This window comes from Pelobates fuscus, chromosome 11 (assembly GCF_036172605.1).
Source record: "Pelobates fuscus isolate aPelFus1 chromosome 11, aPelFus1.pri, whole genome shotgun sequence".
NCBI lineage: Eukaryota > Metazoa > Chordata > Amphibia > Anura > Pelobatidae > Pelobates > Pelobates fuscus.
The window spans coordinates 27586040-27613418 of record NC_086327.1 but is presented as its reverse complement, the minus strand read 5'-3'; the positions used below and the strand labels follow the sequence as shown (position 1 = coordinate 27613418).

Here is a 27379-nt window from a genome sequence, read left to right as displayed (position 1 = left end):
TATTGGCACGTGGCTGTTATTGTTATAAAGGATTCTCGATTAAATCACACACGCAGACTCGTACACACATTGCATAAAACAAATGTTAACTCCATTAAGCAGCAATGTCTGGGGACTTTTCAGAATTCGCAAAGACCCCCGCGATGACATAGCCGCTGGTGGTCCGCTGGCAAGGGGGCAGGTAATGGGAAAATGTACTTACCAGAACTTGTCCCTCTTGGGCGAGCCATCTTCCTTCGATCGGTCTTCTTCGGCTCTTCACAGGAGCCAATAACACTGCGGTACTGAGGTCTACGAAGGATCCAGCGGGGTCCTCTGTAGACAGAGCAAATTACTGGCAGCCCTCACTGGTGACTGCTGTCGAGATTGACATTGTAGCTCTGCCCAGTGTCTAAGAAAGTCGGGCAGAGGAAATATTCAGAGACAAATTAAATCCATACTTTCTCTCTGTGTATCTATTAACTGGGTTGGAATTTTAGTGAAATTCCAGCATAGTCAAAATGAGTATTTCATAAAAAAAAATTTAAAATGCTAATTTTTCAGGAGTGGTGACATTGCTGCTTTGAAGGAATACTAAGCACATCGCTATTATCCTCACATTATAGTGTCCCTCGTGTTGGGAACACAATCTATTTATATATGTACATCCTATTCTAGAGCGCAGCACTGAATGGGAATTACATGTACAAGTAAAAAATTAAAAAAGTGGATTTGGGGAAAATGTATATGTAATAATTATCACTGGGTTTCTTTTCATAAATCATTGTCGTTTGCTGTACTAGTGCATAGAATTATGTTTTTTTGGGTGTTTTTTTATGCAAGGTGTAACTACCATGGTAATCACATCATGTTAAATGAAAAGTTAGTACATTGCATCCCCAAATCATGCTAGCAAATGTATAGATTTTAAGAAAATAAAACACTGACAATCCTTTCTCAGTATAGAGGCCTGTGTAAATGTAACGAAAAAAGGAGATAGGGTCGCACTCAATCACATCAATTTAAACACAGGGTGCTACTGGGCAAGGGTCAGCAAAAAACCCCCAAGAAATGTGTGCATATAGAAAGAATCCCAGGCACTCACTGTGATTGTTCTTCAAGCAGATTTATTGCAACGTTTCGACCTCAATTAGGTCTTTTTCAATTTCTTTTTCAATTTCTTTTTTTGTGTAAATGTAACAACTGACAGGGGAGAGCAGGAGAACCCTCCCATGTGATTTTCCCACTGTCCTGCACAACTATAAAGTCTGCACTGTAGTTGTTGTTTCTATGGTGTGTATGACTTGCTCTTGGCTATAGGAATATAGGAGTGAAGTAACAGAGGTCAATCTGTTTAGATGCCATTGTGCTGGTAACAAAGCCTGCTCACCTGCTCAGGTGAGCTTCCACTCACTAAGGAGAGTAGGGTGTGAGGTATGAAAGATACAGGGATAGGTGTTAAATTAGTGTAACACCCATTGACCCCGATCATGGAGGCACCATATTGTAAATCTTCTTGAATTGACGAGGGAACGTGAAACAGATTAAAATAGTCAAGCTGGAATAATTGCAAAGTAAGACATTTTTTCCATTTTGGTGTAAAAGTTGCAATTCCCTTGGTAATTCCCGTTACGTTGGGTAGCCCTGCATTTATATTTTTTTATATCTAAAAAAAAAAAGAAACCACACAATATGATATATAATGGTGAAATGTGTACGGTGGGGGGGGAGGGAAATCATGACATTGGCTCATATTAATTGCAATTGTTTAATATTTTATTTTACTGTAAAATGGCTAGACAACGTTTAGTGGTTCTCTAAGATGCAAATTAGTTCTAGTCTTTAAAGGACATTCCAGGCACCGACACACATTTGTGGAATGATAGCTTATGCTGGTTTTCTCCACATCCAGATTTTCTTAGTTTTGCTTAAATATATGTATATGCACCACCCCCTGAAGCCACAACTCCTCTTCTCACAAAGCAACTTCCTTATTGGGGTTCTCTGAGTGGGTTCTCTGAGTGTGAGATAAGTGTGGACGTGACCCCACCCCACAGCCAATCACTTTCCTTCACCCTAAGTAAGCAGATCCCCTTAGTGACTGTACTCTATGCCGGTAACAGGATACAAAACATTACAACGATGTTTATAATAAGTCTCCGTTATGTAAAAAAAACTTTTTTCATTGGTTTGAAGAGCTAAAAAGGCGAAGTTACAAATTATACACAGTTTAATCTGGAGTTCCTTAATATTAAATTTAGAATGGCAAACACACAGCCTAATCTGTGCTTACTAAAACAAACAAATGCTGCCACGTACAAAAGTTAAACACAATGTGCTGATTCTGCCGATGGACTGTATTTTGGGATATTCACTGCGGAAGAAATATTACCACAAGAGCTTTATTGTAAGGTATTATTTACCAGCAAGCTCACACAGAAATGAAGCAAAGGAAATTTAGAAATAGTTGGATAAATTTGAAAAACATAATATATCTTACCCCTGCTCTATATGTGTGTGTGTGTATGTATGTATGTTCTAATGATGTTCTAAGCCTGTCCTCTTCGTTTTCATGTCCTGCAGGTAGAGGATCTGTATTGTTGCGGGTTTATACAATTTGTACAGCCTGATGATCCAATGCTGTGACCAAGCGCTTTAAGCCAGTCCTCGATGGGCTGCTACTTTGCAGTTCTAAAAGCTGTATTGTTAATCGGGCGTTCATGGAGCACATAGAATCACATATTCTATACTTGTGCCATATTGTGACCCCGTTACCCACTTATTTACAATATAGTTTCTTTAGCTGAAGGACAGGCGGTCCATGATGGTTAGTAAATAAAACGGATGCAAGGAATATGGTCCCACTTTGTAGTTTAAAAAATAAATTTAAAAAATGTATTCCTGTTTGTCGATCCATTGTAGAGCATGCCCATGTTCGTATGATCTCTCTCTCTATCTGCAGCTTGTTCCTGCAGTTGATCGGTACCTGCCCATTTCTCGAGGAAGACACATGTCCCCTTGCCTATTTTTTATTATTTCACACATTATTGGTGTGACAGGCCTCAGTGCTTACTGACCAGGTGTTCCTGCCCTCATCCTCCCCCTCCTTTCTGTGGTATGGCAAGTACCTTGCGCACCTTTCCTCTCCCACCCACTTTGGTTGTTGATGTGGGTGGGGACATTGTACGCCTCACACTTTGCGCTCTATTGCCTTTGCTTTAGCAGTGATGGATTCCCCTGGGTATCTATGTGCAGCTCTCAGACGACGTACTGTTGCAGACGTAATTCTAAGCATTTTGTGTGGAAGCCTGTATGTTACTTTATGCGTCACTGTACCTAATCGTTTCCATTCTCCCACTCTCCCTCAAGCAAACTGAAATTGTAACTTACTTGCAACAAGTCATTTACAGACTACAGCTTAATTAAAATAAACCATTATCGGCATAAAAACAACCAGCCTTTAGTTAATTAGTAGAGCGTAATGGAAATGACGGTTTAGATGTTTTTTCCATATTTATCGTTGGGGGAGGTTATGTTTGTTTTTTACATTTTCATTAACTCCATTAAATGGCATATGAGTTATCTGATTGGGTAGGAGAATTAATCTAGTCACAAATACATAATGTAGGTTGTGTTTTTTTTTTTTATTTATTTACGTCAATTCTCGATCAGTAGTAGAGTGGCGGTCTACCTCCTAGTATTATTATTTTAAGAGTAATTGTTGTGGGTTCATGGAATAGTATACCTTTTAGTTGTCGTATCTTTCATCCAGCCAATAGCATATTGGAATTATTTAGTACTGTGCATGCGTGTGTACAAGTGGCTACAAACCCCAGTCATTCCAAGCGCTAATGTATGCTCTGAGTAAATACGTTATAGAATTATTTATCTCAAATCCAATTCTAGTGCTGAGAGATTATGTAGCTGATCTTCCCCACGTCCATATTACCTATTGTTCTCTGGCGTCTTTGCAAGGCAGGTGCCTCTTGAGTTGTTAGCTCCACTGTGCTAAACAGACAGGAAGCAACAGGACCAGACAGCAAATGGGGTGTAACCAGGCTAATTTATAGAATAGCCACTTTCTATTGAAATCAGCACTTTTTTTGTAAAAAAAACTTTTAGAAAAAGACACTTTCAGTACATCAAAAGTGCCTTAGGAATCTGTAGTGTCCCTTTAAGTAATTTTATCTATGAAGTAAAGTAATTTTTTTCTTTTTTTTTCTTTTGAAAATGCAAGGAAATGCAAGTTTAGTAACTGGTTAAAATAAAAGTGGTTTTGATAATGGGAATCTTTTCTTAAAACATCCTACAGTGTTTTGTAGGAAGGTTCCTTGTAGAGGAGATGACCTGCTTTGGGATTTAGTTGTAAGTCAGTTGGTGGGGTAACTTTACATTTAATTTAATGACAGTTGGCATTAGAGATTTAGTCTTAATTTCTTTATTGTGCTTTTTCCTCCTTTTTCCTGCACAGAATGCGGAAGAGAGATCCGGGAAGTGCCCCAAATCTAGGAGACCGTGTGCCGTACGTCATCATCGGAGCAGCGAAAGGAGTGGCTGCATATATGAAGTCCGAGGTGAGCATTTAATGTGTGCTGAGAGCATTCTGTCTTCTGTTACTGAAGTGCCACTCTCAACCACATGGCCAGATTGCAATAACTGTATCTCAAGGGCTTTAAATAAAGAGATTTTTTTTTTTGTTTTTGTTTTTGAAGGAACAAGTTATACAGCAGCACCATGATTGGCTGTAGACGAGGTGCTTAGATTACCAAGTTTTTGGTAACTTAAAGGGGTGTAGAAATTCCCACAATGAATAAAACATTGAAAGTCACCTATAATTTGTCAACCATTTTTCATGACATACTTTTTCCTTTTAAATCAATAATAAAAGGTTACTGTAGGCACCATAACCACTAGAACATAGTGGTTGTGGTGCCAGAAATCTGCCGGTGCCATATAGGTGTAAAAAGAATACTCCAAGCACCATAATTATTACAGCTCATTGTGGTTATGGTGCTACGGCTGCCATGGCGCCTTTCCTGAAAAAGTAGGCACACTGTTTGAGAACAGATTAACAGCTTTTAGGAGGTCCAACGGGCACCTCGTTCTGCAGATCCAAGAGCTGCTGCAAGTAAATTAAGTTACAGATATGGGTGGAAAAATCTACCCTAAATGAGTGGAAAAAATGGTTAATTCGATTGTGTCTCAGAATTTAATAGTCTGATAGGAAGAAGTCCTCAACTGGTAAATGAGCTCCCCATTAGAGCTCTGAAATAATAAGACTATGAATAAGGGGAATTGACCCTAAACGTACCAGGAGATCCTCTAACCATAAAGGGAAAACAGCAAATAAATAAAAATAGAAATAGAAATAGAATTAAAATAAAAGTAAACAGATAAATAAAAAAAATAAAAAAAAATTAAAAAAAAAAAAAAAAACTTATACTAAATCCATGTATTGAGTACTAGCTGGTGCAATTGAATGTAACAGTGTATAAAAACTCCAGCAACAAATTTATTTTTATTTTTATTTTTATTTATCTGTTTACTTTTATTTTAAGTAAATTAAGTTAGCTTCCCTTGGCAAAGCTCTGTCATGCAGGGCCAGCTCTTTGGCTGAAAGCGTTGTCTCAATGCAGGGAGCTTCAGGCTAGCGAGGGGGAGGCATCTGCATCCAGTGGGCCCTGGATAGATTGTCAAACTGTTAGCCAGTAGTTTGACTACCGTATATACTCGAGTATAAGCCGACCCGAATATAAGCCGAGGCCCCTAATTTTATCCCAAAAAACTGGGAAAACTTATTGACTCGAGTATAAGACTAGGGTGGGAAATGCAGCAGCTACTGGTAAATTTCTAAATAAAATTAGATCCTAAAAAAAATATATTAATTGAATATTTATTTACAGTGTGTGTATAATGAATGCAGTGTGTGTGTATAATGAATGCAGTGTGTGTGTATAATGAATGCAGTGTGTGTGTGTATGAGTGCAGTGTGTGTGTGTATGAGTGCAGTGTGTGTGTGTATGAGTGCAGTGTGTGTGTGTATGAGTGCAGTGTGTGTGTGTATGAGTGCAGTGTGTGTGTGTATGAGTGCAGTGTGTGTGTGTATGAGTGCAGTGTGTGTGTGTATGAGTGCAGTGTGTGTGTGCATGAATGCAGTGTGTGTGTGTATGAATGCAGTGTGTGAATGCAGTGTGTGCAGGGCCGGTGCAAGGATATTTGCCGCCGTAGGCAAAAAAATTTTTGCCGCCCCCTCCCCCCCCCATATGTCCTGACTTCCCCCTCCTCCTCCCTCAGTGGTCCTTACCTCCCCACCCCCGTGTTCCTTCACCCCCCCCCCCCCCCCAGTGGTCCTGACTCACCCCTCCCCTAGTGGTCCTTACCCTCCCCTCCCCTAGTGGTCCTTACCCTCCCCTCCCCTAGTGGTCCTTACTTCCCCCTCCCCTCCCATAGTGGTCCTTACTTCCCCCTCCCCTCCCATAGTGGTCCTTATCCCACCCCCTCCCTCTCATAGTGGTCCTTATCCCCCTTCTCCCTCCCATAGTGGTCCTTATACCCTCCCCTCCCTCCCATAGTGGTCCTTATACCCCCCCTCCCTCCCATAGTGGTCCTTATACCCCCCCTCCCTCCCATAGTGGTCCTTATACCCCCCTCCCTCCAATAGTGGTCCTTATCCCCCCCCTCCCTCCCATAGTGGTCCTTATACCCCCCCTCCCTCCCATAGTGGTCCTTATCCCCCCCCTCCCTCCCATAGTGGTCCTTATCCCCCCCCCTCCCTCCCATAGTGGTCCTTATCCCCCCCCCTCCCTCCCATAGTGGTCCTTATCCCCCCCCTCCCTCCCATAGTGGTCCTTATCCCCCCCCTCCCTCCCATAGTGGTCCTTATACCCCCCCCCCTCCCTCCCATAGTGGTCCTTATACCCCTTTTTTTTGTTATTATTAATTTTTTTTTATTATTATTTTTTTTTATTATTATTTCTTATTTTATTTATATTTTTTTTTTTTTCGTCCCCCCTCCCTGCTTGATATATGGCAGGGCGGGGGGCTCTCCTTCCCTGGTGGTCCAGTGGCAGTTCAGTGGGGGGGAGAGGGGGGCTGGCAGAGCTGTAACTTACCTGTCCTGCAGCTCCTGTCAGCTCTCTCCTCCTCTGCGCCGTCCGTTCTGCTCTTCTGTCAGCTTACACTGTAAGTCTCGCGAGAGCCGCGGCTCTCGCGAGATTTACACTGGGAGCTGACTGAGGTGCTGACCGGACGGCGCAGAGGAGGAGAGAGCTGACAGGAGCTGCAGGACAGGTTAGTTACAGCTCTGCCAGCCCCCCTCTCCCCCAGTCTGTATTATGGCAATGCAAATTGCCATAATACAGACCTTGACTCGAGTATAAGCCGAGTTGGGGTTTTTCAGCCCAAAAAATGGGCTGAAAAACTCGGCTTATACTCGAGTATATACGGTACTTTCCCAACAAAGGACCCAGGGTACTCCTGACTTGATATGTTTCTTTAAGCTTCCAACTTATTTTGAATCGTTCAATACTGGGTCTGGGTGCCTGCAGTCCAGTCCCTCTTCTTAGCAATAAAGCAGAAGTTCCTTCAAATAAATCTGTCCTCCTTTGGATGAGCTGACACTTCTCAGCCAATGAATTCCATTCAAAGCTGGACACACCGTAAAGCTTATAGAAGATTAGGTGCATGGGTAAGGCAGCAGTGAATCTAAACAAGGAATTCCCACAACCGTGTGACAAACTGTATAAGAGAAACAAGACAATTCATAAACCGTGCCTAGGTAAATATAGTATATATCCCTTACAAGTGAAAATATATATATATATCACACATATACATTATTTTATTTAGTGCCAAGTATCTTGGGAATCAGAAAACAAAAAAGAATAGTGTAAAAATGTTCAAAAATAACTATGTAACGGGCATATAATAAAGGCACACTCACACTTTATAGAGCTACTAAGAACTCTGCTGTATTCATCGTGGATGGTACAATCCCCATCTCAGGGTATATTTTGCAGTAATGATAAATAAACCTGCTCTGGATGGTATGTAGCATTGGTGGTATAATCCCCACCTGGGGTATGTGGGATTAGGAAGCTGCCAAGATGTATAGTAAAATCCAAACTAAATGCAAAATAAAGGAACATTTAAAAGGATTCAACTTTTTTTTAAATTTTATTTTTTATTACAAATAAATAAAATCGTATAAAAGCAAATTAGCAGCAATAAACAATATGAAATAAAGCTATAAAATCACACTAAGTCGGGGCGGAGCCTAGCATCCACGGAGTGCAGTCGCATGTCTGCAGTGCTCCGGGCCAAAATCGGCAAAACTCGACAATTACTCCAAAAATCTGCGGTGCCCTACCAAAATCTTTCCAACCCACTGGCTCCACACTATGGGAAAACGAAACAAGAAACTAAAAGCCCACTCCGACGAGGGCACACGACGAATAGGGGACATATTTCTGGCGCGGCCTAAACCCAAAATGGCGGCGACGCCTGTCTCAGAAGGCCTATCCTCGGAAGAGGACTCACTGGATTCCCCAGACGCCATCCCCGAAGCGGATGACCCATTCACGACCATACAAGTAGGTGACCTTGGGGACCCTGCAACCAAGGGAGACATCCTGGGCCTCCTGAAACACCTGCGTACCTGGTTCTGCACAGACATAGCGCTGCTTCGCGAGGAGGTCACAGCCGTGACAGACCGGGTTAAGGCAACAGAGGAGGACATCTCCGCCATAGCACAACAACAAACAGGTGCATCAGAACAAATACGGCAACTCCAAGGCTCACATCAGACTCTGCAGGCCAGAGTAGATGCAATGGACGACGCTAGGAGACGTTCCAACATCAAAGTCAGAGGCATAACAGAAACGGTGCATGACAAGGAGCTACCCCACTTTGTTCGGCGCCTTTTTTCTGAGATTCTGACCCCTAAGCAGGCAAAGATCATGCAAGTGGACGGAATACACAGACTCCCAAAGTCCCCAAGGGCACCGGCGGACACACCCCGCGATGTCCTCATCCAACTCCAGCACCTCCGAGATAAGCAAACCGTAATGGAAGCAGCCAGGAACAAATGCCCGCTCTTATTTGAAGACTGCCAACTCACCTTCCTACAGGACCTCTGCAAGGCAACACTGGAGTGGAGACGCTCAGTCAACCAGGTCACCAAGACCCTACGAGAAGCAGGCGTCCACTACAGATGGGGCCCATCTCACACACTAGTTGCCACCCAGGGTGAAACCACCCGCCGACTCACGTCAGCAGCTGATGCCGACTCTTTCCTCCGCAGTCTGGGACTAAACGGCCTCAAGAAGAAACCTCCTACCCCTGGACACTCCTGGGATGTGCCCAACATAACCCCCTTCGTACCTCGCAGTGAAGCTGACACAGGCTGAGACACCACAGGAGGGCCTGGACATACCTAAACTCTCCCACAAGGGAGTATGCCGAGGGACTGGCAATCACTATTACAGCAGTTAATATGTACAATTTAAGTGTGGGTTTGTTCTGTTTTTGTTTTTTTTTGTTTTTTGGCATGTTAGCCAACGTTATATAGTCTATATACAGTGCAGCTGATACAACATTAGTCCATAAGGACAGTCAGACCGACTACATTCCCACCCCTCCCCCAGGCTTCAAAGACACTGAGCACTACCCTCTTACACTCTCCCCACACAGAAACGCAGAGCCAGAGACCGGCCGCCAGGAATGCGTCCCTCCCCAGCGATGTCTTAATTCCCAACAGAGAACCCCCCACATCCCAGGGCGCACCAATGTTCCATCGGCCACCCCACTTTATATCTCACGGGAGAAGGCACCTGCCCCCCACGACTCTGCCCAAGAACCACTAGCACACTTAACATTACCCTTTGGGCTCCTTAAAATAAAACCCAGAGACAAGTACGACTTATGAGCCCGTCAATTCTGTAAGAGCGCCGCCACTTCCTGTCTGTTCCACGTATAGCACCACACATACCTACTTCTTGCCCAGGCGGCGAGTCAAGGGACGCTCTTACCACAGACATACTCAGCAGCCAAACATCTACAGCAGTTACTAGCCTACAAGACTTACCAGGTTGTTATTATTGTATTATTTTACCTTCAAAATATAAAATTTTATGCACATACTGTCAATGATGTGATATTGTCATAACATGTCTGCAAATGCAGGACTGCTCCGCTGTCGTGGCGAGACAGTCCTACCCTGTATATTCTTTGTGCAACAAAAATAAAGAATTAAAAAAAAAAAAATAAATAAATCACACTAAGTGCGTTTCACCATAAGGCTTCAAAAGTGTGCTGTTCTTGAGTGCAGCTTCAGTTTATATAAGGGATTCAGTGATTGTTCAATAATTTCAGCTGTTAATGGTGGATGCTTATTGGCTTCCTTGTAAAGCTTCAAGTACTTCCTGTTTCATATATTATCGTACATCATCTGGATCATCATGATTTTGTAGATATAGCCTATTACAGGCCATAGAGATGTCACCCAGAAGCGACGTTTTGAATATTGCATGGCCCATACCTTTAAGGGCTTACTGGATACGAATACAGATTTAATATGTTTGACTTACACTCCATTTGAATGTGGCGTCACACCGAATTGTCAGTATTTGGACACAAATTGCTGCTGAAATAGAATAGGAACTTCACAGATATTTCTAAAACAGAAGATTGGCCAGGCTTTGTGCTAATTGAGAACCCAAGTAACTATCTAACCGTTTAAAAACAGATTGACTATTGACACTAGGCCGGCAACCAGGAGGCTTCTCGCACTATAACATACATGCTGTGGTGGTTATGGTGCTTAGGCCGTGCTTTTAGAGGATTGACAATAGACATCACAATAGGTTTTAGTCCATACACCACTTCTTCTCCTTTCTCTATACTGAACAAAGGACTGAACTTATAACTAGACTTGACAAGAAGCAAAATGGAGGCGCTCCGTTTCAGGACCAACATAAATACAGTGTGGGTTTCTGCAATGGATTGTAATTTTCAGACCTCACAAAAACCACAATTTAAAAAAATCCTGATAAATGACGGTTTTCATTTAACCCCTTAAGGACACATGACACGTCTGACATTTCATGATTCCCTTTTATTCCAGAAGATTGGTCCTTAAGGGGTTAAACTAAGCAGGCTGCAGAAAAAGTATGTGAAAATGTATTTATATCCATTACATACACAAGGAAAAACACCCAATCGAAAATGAAGATAACGTTTTTGTAGAAATGGAAACGTAATCCAATATCTGTGTTATGGTACTTTTTGAAAGTAAACCAAAATGTTCAAAGTCTATCTGTTCCTGTCCAAATCAATAAAATTAAATTGCGTATATACGCTGAAGTAATTAAGTCTGACACACGAGGTTCAGGTTAAAATAACTTCGAGAAAGTTTATTGGCAAGTGAAGAAAAAGCGGGCGCGCAGGCCCTTTTAAGAGGCATTTTGCGTCATCATTGATTATTAGAATATCAGCAAATAAACATCATCAATTGGATTAATTGTTAAGTGACGGGGTTAGTGTCTTACCTATTGGTTCGTAAAATTAAGAGGTTAGTCCCGTGCCCACCCATCAGAGGTGGGATTATTCTGGACACGGGTGGGGGACAAGGGGGTCCTAAGCGTCATTTTACACGGTCAATGATATCAGGCTTTATGTCCAGGTGCAAGGTCTCTTATGAATAGAACATTTCATTACTACTGTGTTCTGTGGCCTTCAAACTGTACTATCTTACAAGCTCTAAGGAGTAGCCAGCAAGTCTTAAGGAGTAGCCAGCACCTCCTGGTACTTGTCCTTGAAGGAAACACGGTCTTTGTCTACTGTATTAATTGGGTTGAGAAGTTCAGTCACGTAATGTAGTTTTAAAATGAACAAGTTAAGTCATGAGGACAAAATGGAGGATTGAAGAAGTCAGGTTAGGAGGACAAAATGGAGGACGAAGTCACAGTATAAAGTTAAAATGGAGTTAGTACAATAATTCAATACAAGTACAATAAAGATTTTTAATAATTCCACATCAGTCCCCCCTATGAAATGTTAGATTCTAAGAGATAAAACTTTATTATATTAGTATCAGAAGACGTGTTAACCCAAAGGCACAAAAAAACCCCGTGGCCGCTAGCTAGGTGTTAATGCAAAGTGCAAGGCTGTCCCTAGATCTGACCCTAATAGGCTAACCATCCGTCAGTATGGCTCTCGAACGCTTCACACCCAAGGGTATCCCATGGCAGCTAACCCACCACTTCTCCACATGGGGCCTTTACCATTCACTGACAGATGCTGTCCCTGAGCTAGTCCCTTCCTAGAATTCCTGCACTTTATCAACAAAAGGGAATGTTTGCAGCGGCAGACAGGGTGAGTTGATGTCTTGGAATTCTTGGTCATCAACTTCGAGATGGGTCAAAGTGGGTGCTGCTTGGTCAACAGTCTTCATGAGGGATTTTCTCAGACATGGGAGGACACAACAAAAGAGAAGAGCAAAAATAAAAAGAAAAATTAGTATAGCCATACCAATCTGTATTAAAGCCTTTTGCCATCCTGTCATCCAACCAAACCATCTTTCCCAGGGATCTTTTATCCCCGAATTCCTTTTTAACTCTTCAGACAGGTCATTTAATTTTTCTATAGCTAGTGTGACTTTACCATTAGGGCCTGTGTTTTCTGGGATGTAGGTACAACATGTCATAGTGTCGGGCAAAATCTTACAAACCCCTCCTTTTTCGGCTAAGATCATATCTAGGGCCATTCTATTCTGGAAAGTCATTTGGGATGTGGCCTGCAACTGTTCGGCCAACCCCTGGAGGGCGTCTCTGGTGTAATTGACAAAACGCTGTTGATTATAATAAATGTAATTTATCCAATTTAGATTCTTGTTTGCGGTAACTATGGTAAAAATTGATTCAAATCCTGCAGCAACCTCATCTCTTGCTTTAAACTCATTGGGCACCCCCCTGGGCACTCCAATGGCGTCAATGTATACATGAGGATCAAAACTTCCTTTCACTGGGGCGTCACGTTTAACCTTAGTGTGGCTGAACTCATGGGTGTTGAGGTGTGTGTCAGAAATAATATGTATAGGCATAATGGCCTTAGTCAAAGTACACTCTCCCCACCATTCTGTGTCCATTCTGGATCTTAGCTGTAAATCCCCACACAACCAATAAATGTCCCCTAGTGACCTAGTGTGATGTTGCAGCAAACGTACAGGGACAGTTCTGTATGTAGCACAATAGCCTTTGGAAAAGTTACCTACAAATTTACCAATACCATCGTACATGGCATAGCAAGTGTAATTACCTTTATATACGGTAATACCATCAGGGGGTTTGACGTCTTTGGCTAGAAGAGGATACTCCTTTGTCCATGCAATACATATGGACCTGTTAAAATTATAGTGATAGGCAAAAAGGCTTAAAACACATTCTTCTATATCTACGGGTAGGATTAAAGGTACGGTACCCAGGTGAGGCCGGGCACCTCCACACACATAACATGCGGTTCTATTATGCTTATTAGCATTATATTTCATCCATTCTAACCATAAATTTACATCATTAAAACCTGTTTCAGCGGCCATGGTATCTTCAAAAGTGGGGTTAGCAATGGCCATCATATCCTGAAAGGTCTGGATATGGGGTTTTAATGGGTTAGGGACCATATGGGTGGCCCCTTGCCACTCAGAAGAGTTGCACATATCTTTGAGGTAGAAATGCCCTAATTTCTGGTAGGAACCCCTTTTCCAGTACATTCCCATCACATACTGGTCTGCATCTGTTGGGCTTGGGTGCTCAATGTTAAGGATTAATTTCATTGGTGTGCTCCCCCCAGGCTTTCTCAAAGTCATTCTCTGGAGAAGCGATCTACCACGATCATCTACTTTAGCTATGGCACTTTTTGGTTTGTAACCCCAGGCAGGCCCGGCATTCCACCCCGCCGCCCCCCAATGGTCACAATTGTGCCCCCATTGCTTGTCAACTACACAAACATATGGGTCTTTCGAATGAGGGATATCTCTATAGATGCTCTGGATTTGTGGTGTGGGAAATGGGCATTCTACAATATCACAGTAGTCAAAGGTATAAGTAGCCACCTGGGTGCATGATGAATTATACCAGAAGGTGTACCCACTAATGTCTTTGGTAATGGCTACTTGCTGGGCCTTCATAAGGCTAATTAAGGGGAAGATGTACCAGAGATACATGTTTGTGCGATATTCACCTCCTCTGGGGCAGGAGATTTCTTGCAGTGGGAAGCGTGGATCCAATTTGGCCTACCGGCCAATTTGACGGAGGTTGCGGTAATCAGGAGAACTTGGAATGGACCGTCAAATCTCGGTTCTAGGGTATTTTTCCGCACAAACTTCTTAACCAGGACCCAATCTCCGGGGAGTAGGTTATGGGAACCTGTATCCAATTCGGGATCTGGAATTGAAGAGAAAACTTGGGCATGTATTTTGTTTAGGACATTTGCAAGTTCAGTTACATAGTCTACTAAAACATCTGATTGGAGTTGCAACTGCTGCGGATAATAACAACCTAGTCTGGGTGCTGTCCCAAATAGAACCTCATATGGGGACAGTGAATGCTTCCCTCTAGGTGTGTGCCTAACACTGAATAGAGCTATTGGTAGGCTTTCTGGCCAGGGCATCTTTGTTTCTTGTGACATTTTTAACATTCTGGTTTTTAGAGTGCCATTCATGCGCTCCACTTTACCACTACTTTGTGGGTGGTAAGGGGTATGGAAGGCTAGAGTCACCCCTAGAGCAGTCCAAATTTCTTTAGTCACAGTTGCTGTAAAGGCTGGGCCTTGATCACTCTCAATGACTTCTGGGAGTCCGAATCTGCATACAATATCTGTAATTAGGCGCTTTGCGGTTGTCTTTGCAGTGATATTGGCCACTGGGTAGGCTTCTGGCCAGCCTGAGAACATGTCCACTATTACTAGTGCATATTCATGGGGCCCACTCTTGGGCATTTGGATGTGGTCAATTTGAATTCGTTGGAAGGGGTACATGGGCTTTGCCAGGTTCTTTGCAGGCACCTTGACTGGTCTTCCCGGGTTGCATTTTGCACAAATAACACAGGCTTTGCAGAAGTTGCTTATCAATGTTGTGATTCCGGGTGCTTCATAATACTTCTGTATGAGGGCGGCCATCAGTTCTTTTGACAGGTGTGCAGGCCCATGTGCCCATTGGACCACTGCTGGGTATAAATTTCTGGGAAGACAAAATTTGAAGTTGTTGTAATATATTCCGTCCTTTTGGACAGCTCCTTTCTTTTTCCATTTCTGGATTTCCTCAGGAGTGACTGCAGCTTGTTGTTCTTGTAAAATTCGCAAATCAGTAGGAAGAGTTTGCAAAGCAAAAATAGGGACTTCTTCTTCTTCTTCTTGTCCGGACACTTCTTCATCCACTTCCTGCAGATCCCTGGCCGCTAACTTAGCAGCTTGATCAGCCAAATGGTTGCCCTTTGCTTCATCTGTATCCAATTTCCCATGGGCCTTAACTTTCAAAACGGCCACTTCTTTGGGGAGTAGGAGGGCATCCATTAGCTCCTTGATCGCAGTGCTGTGTTTGACTGGTGTACCGGCGGTGGTAAGAAATCCTCTAGTCTTCCAAATTAGGCCGAAGTCATGTGCCACACCCAGGGCATATCTTGAATCTGTATAGATGTTGGCACGTTTTCCTTCGGAAATTTTGCATGCTGAAGTCAGAGCCTGTAATTCAGCTTCTTGCGCAGACATTGCTGGCGGTAAGGATGATGATTTAATGACTTCATCTGTTGTGGTTACGGCATATCCTGTGTGATATGTTCCACCTTCATCGGCATATCTCGATCCGTCCACAAACAGGGTAAAATCCGGATCTGGTAATGGGTTCTCATGCACAGTTGGTAAGTGCACTGTTTCCATTTTCATCTGTTCAAAACAGTCATGAGGTGTTTCTGGGTCATAATCATTCTTTATGACCAGATCTTGGAATTCCTTTTCCAGGAAATGGCGTGGCCATGCTTCTAGAAGGTCAGTTGTTGGGTATTTGACAATATCATTTTCCTGTAGCTGTTCTTCGTTCATGGTGGCCCATAGTTTTGCCATGGGCCCAAGATCATTCCATGACCTTGTCTTCAACTTGGTAACAGGAATATGTGGGATAGCAGTATCCCAATGACGGTAAAGGTAGTTAAGTTGTTGAGGTAGCTGGATCAAGACCATGCTATTGCCTTCAGAGTCACAATAGAAGTCTTGTGCAGTGAGCTTTACATCGGTCCGGTGGTAAAGCTCATCTTCATAGCAAGGTTCAGGAGTAATGTTCGGTTTGTACCACATGGTGCAGAAGGCGTGATCTGGGCCTTCACAGAGAGGTTTTTCGCCTTCATAAAATGTCAAATGTGGATGCATGACTTTCTTGATACATCCACAGAGCAGGTGAATGTAGGTTTCATCCGTGATAAATCCATAATAGATACCCCCCTCAGGGAGTGGAAGAAGAGTGGACGGATTAAGCACTTGACATCTTTGTATGGAAATGTTGTCAGGCAAAAGAAGATGACACTGTAAGCGCAGATGTCTGGCTGGAGACACGTGCTTGAGCTGGACTTGGTTGATGATGGCAGAAATGTCATGAGGGGCCAAAACAACCAGAGGGTGGCCAAGGACCAGGTCTGAGGTTCTTTCTATGAGTTCTCTCGCAGCAAAAACAGCCCTGAGACAGGAAGGAGTCCCTCTGGCCACAATGTCCAGTTGACATGAGAAATATCCAATAGGCCTCTGGCGGCCTCTTGAGTCATTAGTTTGGGTGAGGACTCCTGTAGCATGGCCTTGTCTTTCAGAGACGAATAATTTGAAAGGTTTGGAGTAGTCAGGTAGGCCCAAGGCAGGAGCTGAAGCAATGGCACGTTTTAAAGCATCGAAATTGTCCAGGGCGTCATTGGTCAGACAAAACGGGTCAGACTTAAGAGCGTCATAGAGAGGTTGCATAAGCAGAGAGGCTTCTGGGATCCATGCTCTGCAGTAGGAAATGAGGCCTAGGAAGGCATGAAGAGACTTTGAAGTCCTCGGAGGTGGAATGTCCAGAACAGCTCTTACCCGGTCCCGAGTAAGATGTCTGGTACCTTGAGATAGGCAATGTCCAAGGAAGATCACTGAAGATTGACAGAATTGTAGCTTGATGAGTGAAGCTTTGCATCCCTGTTCTGCCAAATAGGAAAGAAGACTGATTGAACACCTTTCAGTAGTGGGAATATCATCTCCACACAGCAGTAGATCATCCACATACTGAAGTAGGACAACTTCTGGGTGCTCAGCTTGCCATGGGTCAAGGATGGTGCCCATGGCCTTAGCAAATTGACTTGGAGAATTTTGTGCCCCTTGGGGCATGACAGTCCAGGTATACTGTTGCATTTCATGAGTGAAAGCAAACAGGTATTGACAGGATGGGTCCAGTGGGACACTGAAAAAGGCATTGGCCAGGTCAATAACTGTGAAGAATTTTGCAGATGGTGGGACTCCGGAGAGCAGAGTATGAGGATTTGGTACAAGAGGGGTGTCTAGGACGGTAGCTTCATTAACAGCACGGAGATCCTGAACCATCCTGTACTTCTCTGGCTCACCCTTTGGAGTTTTCTTTTTCACAGGAAATAACGGGGTGTTGCATTCAGATTTACATTTGACAAGGGCACCCTTCCCCAAGAGTGCCTTGATGTGGACAGAAATTGCAGCAGACTGTGCTGGTTTTAATGGATATTGTGGTTTTCTTGGTAACTTAGCTCCTGAAATAAGCTTTACCACCACAGGGGGAACATTTAGGTGACCTATGTCCTCTGGGCCTGAGGACCATAACTTAGCGGGCACCTGTGTTTTTAATTCCTCTGGGAAATTGGACCTTAATTCTGCTGCCTCCTCACGGGGCTTTTCTATATGCAGCATCAGAGGCAAAGAGCATAGGGCTGAAGTGTCTGATACAGACAGAGGTGTAAACATTTCTACCTGCCCATCCGGGGTAAAGGTGATGGATGCTTGCAGGCGTGAGAGAACATCAGCACCTAACAGGTTAATGGGGCATGTGGAGGATACTACAAAGCGAGCAAGCAGGCTAGAGCCAACTCGTAGTGGAGTTGTTAAAGGGCTACGTCTTGGCTGGCCATCCACTCCAACACAAGAGACATCAATACTGGACAGGAAGGATGGGTCTGGCAGGTCTTGTTCTCGTAGAACACTACGGGCTGCACCTGTGTCAACTAGAAATGTAGTAGGATGGTCTTCAATGGGCAAAGTCACTGTGGCAAGTGGCCCTCCCTTATCCCCTGTAGACGCTGCCATTACAGGGATTACAGACACAGGCTTGCCAGTTTCCTAATCATCTGGTTCTTCAATAATTGGAATCTTTTTCTCGGTCTTGGGGCCTGGGGCAGATTTAGAGAACTTTCTGGGTGCCCCAGGTTCCTTTTTAGGTTCCGGACAATCACTTCTGTAGTGTCCCTGAGCCCCACAATTAAAACAAGTTACATCCTCTAGCTTGGCACCCTTGGTGCCAGAGGTGATGGGGGTAGCGCGGGCCACCATGAGTGGAGCTGGATTGGGTCTTCTTGGGGTCTGAACAGATTCCAGACCTCTAGCAACTAAAAGCAGGGTATCCAAAGGAACAACCTTGTATTCAGGACGTGCAGCAATGATTCCCTTGCGTATAGAGTCTTTAACACCTTGGACAAACGCACCTGACAGCATTTGTGAATGAATCTTATCTGTAAGATCAAACCCCAAATCTGTGAACATTTGATACAGTCTTGCATGAAACCTTTCCACTGATTCTCCTTTATCTTGAATAACATCAGTAAGGCCAGCAGCCTGATCCGCAAGTTTGTCCTTAGCCCATTCTCTTAATTGGGTGCAAAAAGTTACTCCAGAGGGGTAATCAACATCACTGCTGAGCAGATCTGTACTGAGGTGTCGGGCCATGCTTGGCCAATATGCATCCCCTGCTTTTATAGCACAAATGCTCAGTAGATCACGCCATGCTGCGGAATAAGTCATTTGAATTTGAACTATCCCTCGGTAGAAGGGCATAGGCTGTTTTTCTGGGTCAGGGAGTGATTTCATTAGAGCACTAGCTTGAGTGGGATTGAAAGCAACATATTTAGGAGGGGCCTGTTCTCCCCGACCCTTGTGGCCAAAGGGGTCATCGATAGAACGATGAGTTGGGGCTCCCGCGGCAAGCTCCGATGAGACATGGGACACCCTGTCCATCTCGTCATCATCGAATTCTATGATATTGGCTCTTTTGCGTGGTGCAGGGCCTGAATGAGGTGAAAGGATCGGTGGTTGGGAACGAGCCCCAGATGCAGGGGTGGCTAGCGAGTCATAACCTGGGGATAGGTAGTCACCGGGAATTACCGGCATCAGGGCCGAACTGGGGGCCGCCATATTGGTGGCCGGAGAAGGTACTACATTAGGGTTAAGGGAAGGAGTGGCGGCCATGTTGGAAGAGGGCACATCCGGGGCAGACTGTGCCGGACTGGGCATGACCGGAACCTGGGGCGTGGCTTGGGGAGTGGAGAGTGGATATCCGGGATAGGGCAGGGCCATGGGATATGGGAAGGGGTAGGGCCAGGCTGGGGAGGGGAAGGAGGTGGGGTATTGAGCTGGGGTGGAGATGGGAGGGAACGGAGAGGGATTGGTAGGGGTGGGTGTAGAGGGAGGAGCCGGGGCAAGGGCGGAGGAGGTGGTTAGTTGGGTGGAAGAAGAGAGGAGGGGGTCATGAACAGAGAGAGAGTGTAGGGCAGGAATGGCAGATGAAATGTTAGGGGAAGGTATAGCAGGTAGCGTAGGGATGGATGAGGATGATGGGAATGTTAAAGATGGGGCAGGGGAAAAGAAAGATCCATCAGAATTCAAGACCGGGCAGACAGGGGAGGTGATGGGATGGGTATTGGGAGTGGGGAACATAGTCAGCTGGCTATCACTAATTGCTGACTGAACCTTGGGGATAGACATTCCCTGGGCGCCGGTTTTGGGCGCTGGCTGAGGATAGACCCCAGCAACACAATTATTATGATACACAAACAATTTCACACCTTTGTGATTTATCTCTTCCTCAACCCAACCTTCTAGCTGAATAGCCTTCGCTACTCTATACCATGCTTCAGCAGTCTTTAATAAACCATTATCTGTAAGTTTGCCTTTCTTTTCTGTCAGTAACCTACGCCAACTTTCTGGTTGCAATCTTCCACATGTCGGTACAGCAATTCTACATACTTTTGCAATCTTTTCAACACCTTTAACCATTTCCTCACCCTCTCTGTCTTCGACTAAATCACATGCTAACCAGCCCTTACTGGGCTTGCTTAAATCCTGTCCCATAATCCCTTTACCCCTATACCAGCGTCCTAGATATAGGGAGAGAGAAGGAAAACTGAACAAGAACGTCTACAATGCTCGACTGCCACCCGAGAATCGTGGGACTTTCTCAGGTGCGTCTTCCCAAAACGTAGACTAGTCACTGAATCCGCCTACCCGGGGTGGTAGACACGGATTGGAGCGAGGTGAGAAGTGTGTGACCAATCACTTCTCTTTCAAGAGAAATGGGAGTGGATAGTATAATAATATAGGAAGTTTAGAAAAGATGAAAGGCAAGGAAAAATCCTTAGAGACAGACACAGGAGTTCATGAGACTCCTAATAAAACAGACAAGACAACAATACAATTGAAATACAGTGCATGCATTACAGTTCAAATAAAATCAACAATAATCCCTTTCCTTCTACATGTGCTTACTCCAAAGTCACCTTTCTCAACCTCGTAGTGTCCCCGCTCGGAGAACGACTTTCATAAGTCTCACTACCAGCGGCCAAGGATAACAGCTAACACCGGTCCGAAATCCTTTCCAGCCTCCCTCTACTCTGCAGTCCACAAGAATGTGGCCACGTCTATCCTCACTCCCGTAGTGCCCCTATAAAACCCACTTATAAGTCTCACTACCACGTGATGCGAAAAACAAGCAATACCTGCCTGAATTCCCCCAGGAAACAAAGTCCCCTGCCACAAGGCTAAGTCTCCTACCACGATTAAATAATCAGTGGACCTTCAGCTCAACTAGAGCCGACGGGTCCGGGTCAGGACGTCCCCAACTCAACTAGAGCTGGATGGTCCGGGTCAGGACGTCCCCAACTCAACTAGAGCTGGATAGTCCGAACGCGCACAGTGAAGCTAGCTAGGCTATCAAAGTGTCACAAACTTGGATCACAGGAAACTATGATTCTACACAGATCCCACAGTTCCACAAACTTCTTTTTCCTTACAGCCACAGCCACGAGGCTCCTAAAAGAAGTAAACAGGCAAAGAAGACCCCCCAGGAACACATCCACGGGTCAACCCCCCTTTTTCCTTACAACCACAGCACCGTGGTTCCTAAAAGAGGTAAAACAGGCAACAGAAGACCCCCCAGGAACACATCCACGGGTCAACCCCCCTTTATCCCAAAAGGGGTAAAATACAAACAGATAGACAGACACACAGAAGACCCAGGCAAGTCCCCTCAGGTCCACCCCCCTTTATCCCAAAAAGGGGAAAACAAGCAAGACAGAACCCCAGGCAAATCCCCTGCAGGTCCACCCCCCCTTTATCTCAAAATGGGGAAACAGGCAAACAATTCAAACACAATTCAAACACACCCAGGCAACAGACTAAAATGCAGGTAAACAAGTGAGTAACGAGACACCGGGCAAGATATTACCTGTCTTTGATGTCCTCCCGGGAAGCAGTCACAGACACGTGGACGGGTCAATCAAAGGGGCCGGAACGTACCGGTGGCTCTGCAGAAGTCTCTACCGTGTATCTGGAGGTGATCAATCTCCCTTCCTTCCCCCTGGATTCCTCCGTCCACCCTTGTCTTCCTTAGGACGGCTCACCGGCCGGACATAGCCCGATGCCCCACGTTGGGCGCCAAGTTGTTATGGTACTTTTTGAAAGTAAACCAAAATGTTCAAAGTCTATCTGTTCCTGTCCAAATCAATAAAATTAAATTGCGTATATACGCTGAAGTAATTAAGTCTGACACACGAGGTTCAGGTTAAAATAACTTCGAGAAAGTTTATTGGCAAGTGAAGAAAAAGCGGGCGCGCAGGCCCTTTTAAGAGGCATTTTGCGTCATCATTGATTATTAGAATATCAGCAAATAAACATCATCAATTGGATTAATTGTTAAGTGACGGGGTTAGTGTCTTACCTATTGGTTCGTAAAATTAAGAGGTTAGTCCCGTGCCCACCCATCAGAGGTGGGATTATTCTGGACACGGGTGGGGGACAAGGGGGTCCTAAGCGTCATTTTACACGGTCAATGATATCAGGCTTTATGTCCAGGTGCAAGGTCTCTTATGAATAGAACATTTCATTACTACTGTGTTCTGTGGCCTTCAAACTGTACTATCTTACAAGCTCTAAGGAGTAGCCAGCAAGTCTTAAGGAGTAGCCAGCACCTCCTGGTACTTGTCCTTGAAGGAAACACGGTCTTTGTCTACTGTATTAATTGGGTTGAGAAGTTCAGTCACGTAATGTAGTTTTAAAATGAACAAGTTAAGTCATGAGGACAAAATGGAGGATTGAAGAAGTCAGGTTAGGAGGACAAAATGGAGGACGAAGTCACAGTATAAAGTTAAAATGGAGTTAGTACAATAATTCAATACAAGTACAATAAAGATTTTTAATAATTCCACATCATCTGTGCTTTCATAACGGTCAGAACACTGACATAATTTTTTATATGACTTACAAAAATGGCGTGCATGTATTATCGCAGCTGTGTATTGTTTACTAATGCATAGAATCTCTTATTTTCAGCAATTAGAAATGCTAATAGTTTTTACGGAAATTGAAAGATCCAACTCGTGTAGCAACTGCAGAACTGTATGCAACTGCTAGTGTTAAAAGAAATCCGTCAAGTTCTATGAGTGTATCTCACTGAGCACTTCCATTTAATTATCCCCCATCGGGAGCATGAGATTACTTGACTGATGACTACTCTGCTCTGCCTGGAAACACATTCTAAGTAGCCTACTGCACATTTAACCCTGGCAATGACAGGGGGATGCCTTCGCAATGTAAATTTTAAAATGGCAGCGCTTAGGAAGAAAGTGGTTTCCTTTAACCAGGACATTCCATGCTGACATAAGGTCTTTGGACACCAAACTCTGATCATTTGAAAGTCCAGTGGAAAAAAAAGGAGCATAGAACCCAGACCAGCTCTTTGGTCGTAAAGACTAATTTGAGTTTGCAGAAGGGGAAAGTTGCAAAGACGGCAACTTCTTAAGACTTTGAAACACAGTCCCCACCACCACATCATTAGCTGCTCTCCAGATGCTTTCATTCGATTTGCATAAGGTCTCCAAAGACTTGAGGTTTGTTTGTTTTTTGCTTGTTTTTTTTTTTCTTCAGTACTTTTAACAAGAAATCATGTAGGTGGCTCCATGGTTCAGAAGAAAATAGCTGCTAATCAAAATGCAGCTGACTATTATGATAGGATCAGACAAAAGTAGGAACTAAGGACCCATGGTGAAATGTATCCAGGTCTAGATCAAAGACAGACTCTATATCTCTTTTGAATAAAAGTGAAAGGTGTGAAACACCTGCAGATCTCTGAAGCACCTAGGGGAAAGAGTGAGTTTTAGAGGCAGGTTCCACTTCTGCTTTTTGATTATTTATTCTTTTTCAGAGGTTAGTTTAGCAGAGAAAGTGGTTCCCTCTTGCCAGGGGCAGAGGACACCGTCTCCTGCCCAACTTCTGCAATCCCTGTATTAATTGAGCTGAGTCAATGTGAGGCACACTCATTATTGTGATTACTGTTCCAATGGCCTGTCATCGTAGAGGAACTGTTTTACTGTGCTTGATGTGATAAGATTTAGTCCGTTTAAATAGATGCCATTGTTAGTAACTGCAACAAAGGAATTTTAACAGAAAATAATTGTTTTCGTACCTTTGGTCAATAGCTATGCCTTATGATTCAGGTATTTTTTTCATCTTTCTCTGAACAATGTAGCTTTTCAAAGCTGAATAGAGAATAAAGATCCTCTGATCACTTCAATAGAGCAATTGAATGATGTTTTACACCAGAACATGTTTTTGATACTGAGGTCTATTTGTTGATTATCATTAAAAAAATTAAAATAAAAGATGATTAATAAAATGCCCAGACTTTGCCGTGATTTTTCAGACTGAACATGGTTTAAAGTCAGAGTTTGTGACTTTAAAAGTTGAAAGGGATAATGTTACTGCAGGAGTGAATAGTTTAACCCCTTAAGGACCAAACGTCTGGAATAAAAGGGAATCATGACATGTCACACATGTCATGTGTCCTTAAGGGGTTAAACTCAATTCTGTTTGTTAGGAAATTTTGTAATTCAATCTCTACGAAGTTTAACTGAGTATTAGTGAATCATACTGAAAAATCCTTTTTTTTTTTTTCTTTTTTTTTTTCTTCACTTTCCGTAGGACCCTATCTACGTCCTTGAGAACAACATCCCCATAGATACCCAGTATTACCTGCAGCAACAACTATCAAAACCTTTACTAAGAATCTTCGAACCTATCCTGGGGGAGTCCAAGGCAGAGAGTGTACTTCTCAGTGAGTACCGTATTGCGTAGCACATTAGACCAAGCTAGTCCAGCAGGCATCTCTACAGTACCTTCAAAGTCTTGGTAGCTATTTTATTTAGAATAATAGCCAGAGACAATCGGGTCTTTTAAAATAAAACTTCTTACAGGCTGGTGCATTTAAAAAAAAAAAAAAGAGAGAGAGAATGTACGGATAAAGTTGCTTTTCAGAACTCCTAATAATGTGCTCGAGAGACACCACTTTTTGAAGCTCTACTTTTGCCGTAACTGCGTCCAGTTCTTGTATTCCCAGCTTTCTACGGATTCTGTCACATTGGTTGGATTGATTGCAAAGTAGCATCTTTAGCCAATGGGATCATTCAGGTCCAACCATTGTGACAGTCACTACTGGAGAGTCTAGAGCTGTCAATCTCCTGAATGTCGACTTTCTTGGAGCTGAAAATCAGCGTATTTGCAGATTTTTAGTTAATTTTTGTATATTGGAAAAAAAGTGGGGAAAACAGGAGTCGTCGTCCCCCCCCCCCCCCCCCTCCCCAGTGTAATGATGTAAACTAACATTGAGAACCGGCAATAATTAACTTACACTGTTAACTCCACCCCTAGTGGGTGTCAATCAGAGCTGCTAGAGGCACTTCCTGATTGTTAGAGCCTAATCCGCTTGCAGCGTTTGACATGAAAATAATTTAACACAATGTTTAGACCGTTTAATAAGAGGAGTGCAGTGATGACCAGCTGTATGGAGTGGTCAGGGCTTCTATAGCGATGTTTAAGTTGCCAGTACTGATGCTCTTGAATGCTATTGCTGAGCAGTCATCCTTCCTGCATCTGCCGGTGTGTGTAAAATAAACTACATAGATATATATATAAATATGTATGTGTAGAAAGCTTCCTGTAAAATCATTTTTTGCATGCCAGCTTTCCAAAACACACATGGTTTTGTCTTGTAGACATCTTTATCTTTAACATTTACTGATCCTTTTAATTAATGAGGAAGTGGATAAAATTGATGGGAAACCTAATAATAGATTTTATTTTATTTTTTTTAAACTTTTTAAAGAGAAATAGGAGAATTTCCTTTTAAAGAAACTTTTTTTAAATAACTTTTTTTATTTTACTTTTTTTTTTTTTTTTATTACTTCCAGAGGGCGAACACACACGTTGCAAGACGGTGTTAACATCGAAGGTTGGTGGTCTGATGGCATTCGCTAAGAAACGCAGTACTTGCATTGGATGCAAAGCAATGCTAACTCACGATGGTATGTAGGACCAAGATCAAGGTCAATTTGTCATTGGCCATGTTTCTCATGCATAATCGATGTTGATAGCAGTGCATTTGTTTCTTATAATCCATTTGGTGTTTAATTGGCCTTATGTGTACCAACTAACAATATACAAATTCTAGAATTTCCTCATAGTTTGGGAATTTTTTTTTAAAAGTTCAGACAGAGCACCTTCTGTTCCACTTGATTCTGTCACTGTGACCTTCACAGACCACCTGTGCGGAAACGTGCCAGGGACTTTTCCCACCATCCACTGTTCACTGAGCTGCGTTGAGGCACGAGAATGGACCCTGGGCTTTGCATGCCAGTTCACTGACCCAAATATTAACAGGGCTGATGGAAGCAGTTTTCATGCATGTGATTAGACACCTAGGTTCCTGCTCAGCTTTCCGAACTTTAATACTACAGGTTGCTATTGATTAGCCTCAGTAAATTTTGGTCCATTGCCATAAATCGACAAACCTCTATAGTGGTTGGAACTCTGAAGGCCATCTATCTGAAGGCCACCTCTGAATTGTTTGATACCACCACAGTTAATATATGGACTTCTTTTCATAATGCCATACTTTAGGAACTGGACATGGTATGCGCCTAATCTGTTACCACCAACTTATCTTCCTCATCCATTCTTGTTGGACATCCTTGTCTGAATAACTTTGTCTACTTGTGGTGTAAATATTATATTTTGGGTTGAAACATAAATTATATTCCGTTTTCTTTGACGATCTTTATTTTCATATTTTGCAAATACACAAAGCAAACGGAATAATAAAATTGGAAGGATTGGGCAAGTATCAAAAAACAGTAACACATGTCCAAGTGTAGGCCAACACTATTACAGCATCAGATTCTGGTCCTTTACTCCAGTGCTCCCCAACCTTTTTATCGCCGCGGACCGGTAAACGTTTGATAATTTTTCCGTGGCCCGCTTGTTTTGATTTAATAAGACAAAAAAAAAAAACAGTCACATATATTAAAAAAACACGCAGACACATACATAGTCAGAAAATCACAAACACAGTCACATAAAGACATAGACTCAAAATTGTGTGTATGTGTGTGTGAGCGGTGCAGTGTGTATGTGAGGGTGGCAGTGTGTGTGAGAGTTGCAGTGTGTGTGTATGGGGGGCGGTGTGTGTATGGGGGGCGGTGTGTGTATGGGGGGCGGTGTGTGTATGGGGGGCGGTGTGTGTATGGGGGGCAGTGTGTGTATGGGGGGCAGTGTGTGTATGGGGGGCAGTGTGTGTATGGGGGGCAGTGTGTGTATGGGGGGCAGTGTGTGTATGGGGGGCAGTGTGTGTATGGGGGGCAGTGTGTGTATGGGGGGCAGTGTGTGTATGGGGGGCAGTGTGTGTATGGGGGCAGTGTGTGTATGGGGAGCAGTGTGTGTATGGGGAGCAGTGTGTGTATGGGGGGCAGTGTGTGTATGGGGGGCAGTGTGTGTATGGGGGGCAGTGTGTGTATGGGGGGCAGTGTGTGTATGGGGGGCAGTGTTTGTGGGGCAG

General features: G+C 43.6%; 1 protein-coding gene across 1 annotated transcript in view; it reads left to right on the top strand.

Annotated features, from left to right (window-relative positions):
• The window catches only part of POLD1 (DNA polymerase delta 1, catalytic subunit), a 105649-nt gene that overhangs the window by 58492 nt on the left and 19778 nt on the right, over positions 1-27379 (top strand). Inside the window, exons 22-24 of the mRNA XM_063435970.1 lie at positions 4451-4553; positions 24472-24604; positions 25737-25850. Coding sequence (XP_063292040.1) covers positions 4451-4553; positions 24472-24604; positions 25737-25850 — 350 coding nt within the window. The remainder of the gene's footprint in view (positions 1-4450; positions 4554-24471; positions 24605-25736; positions 25851-27379) is intronic.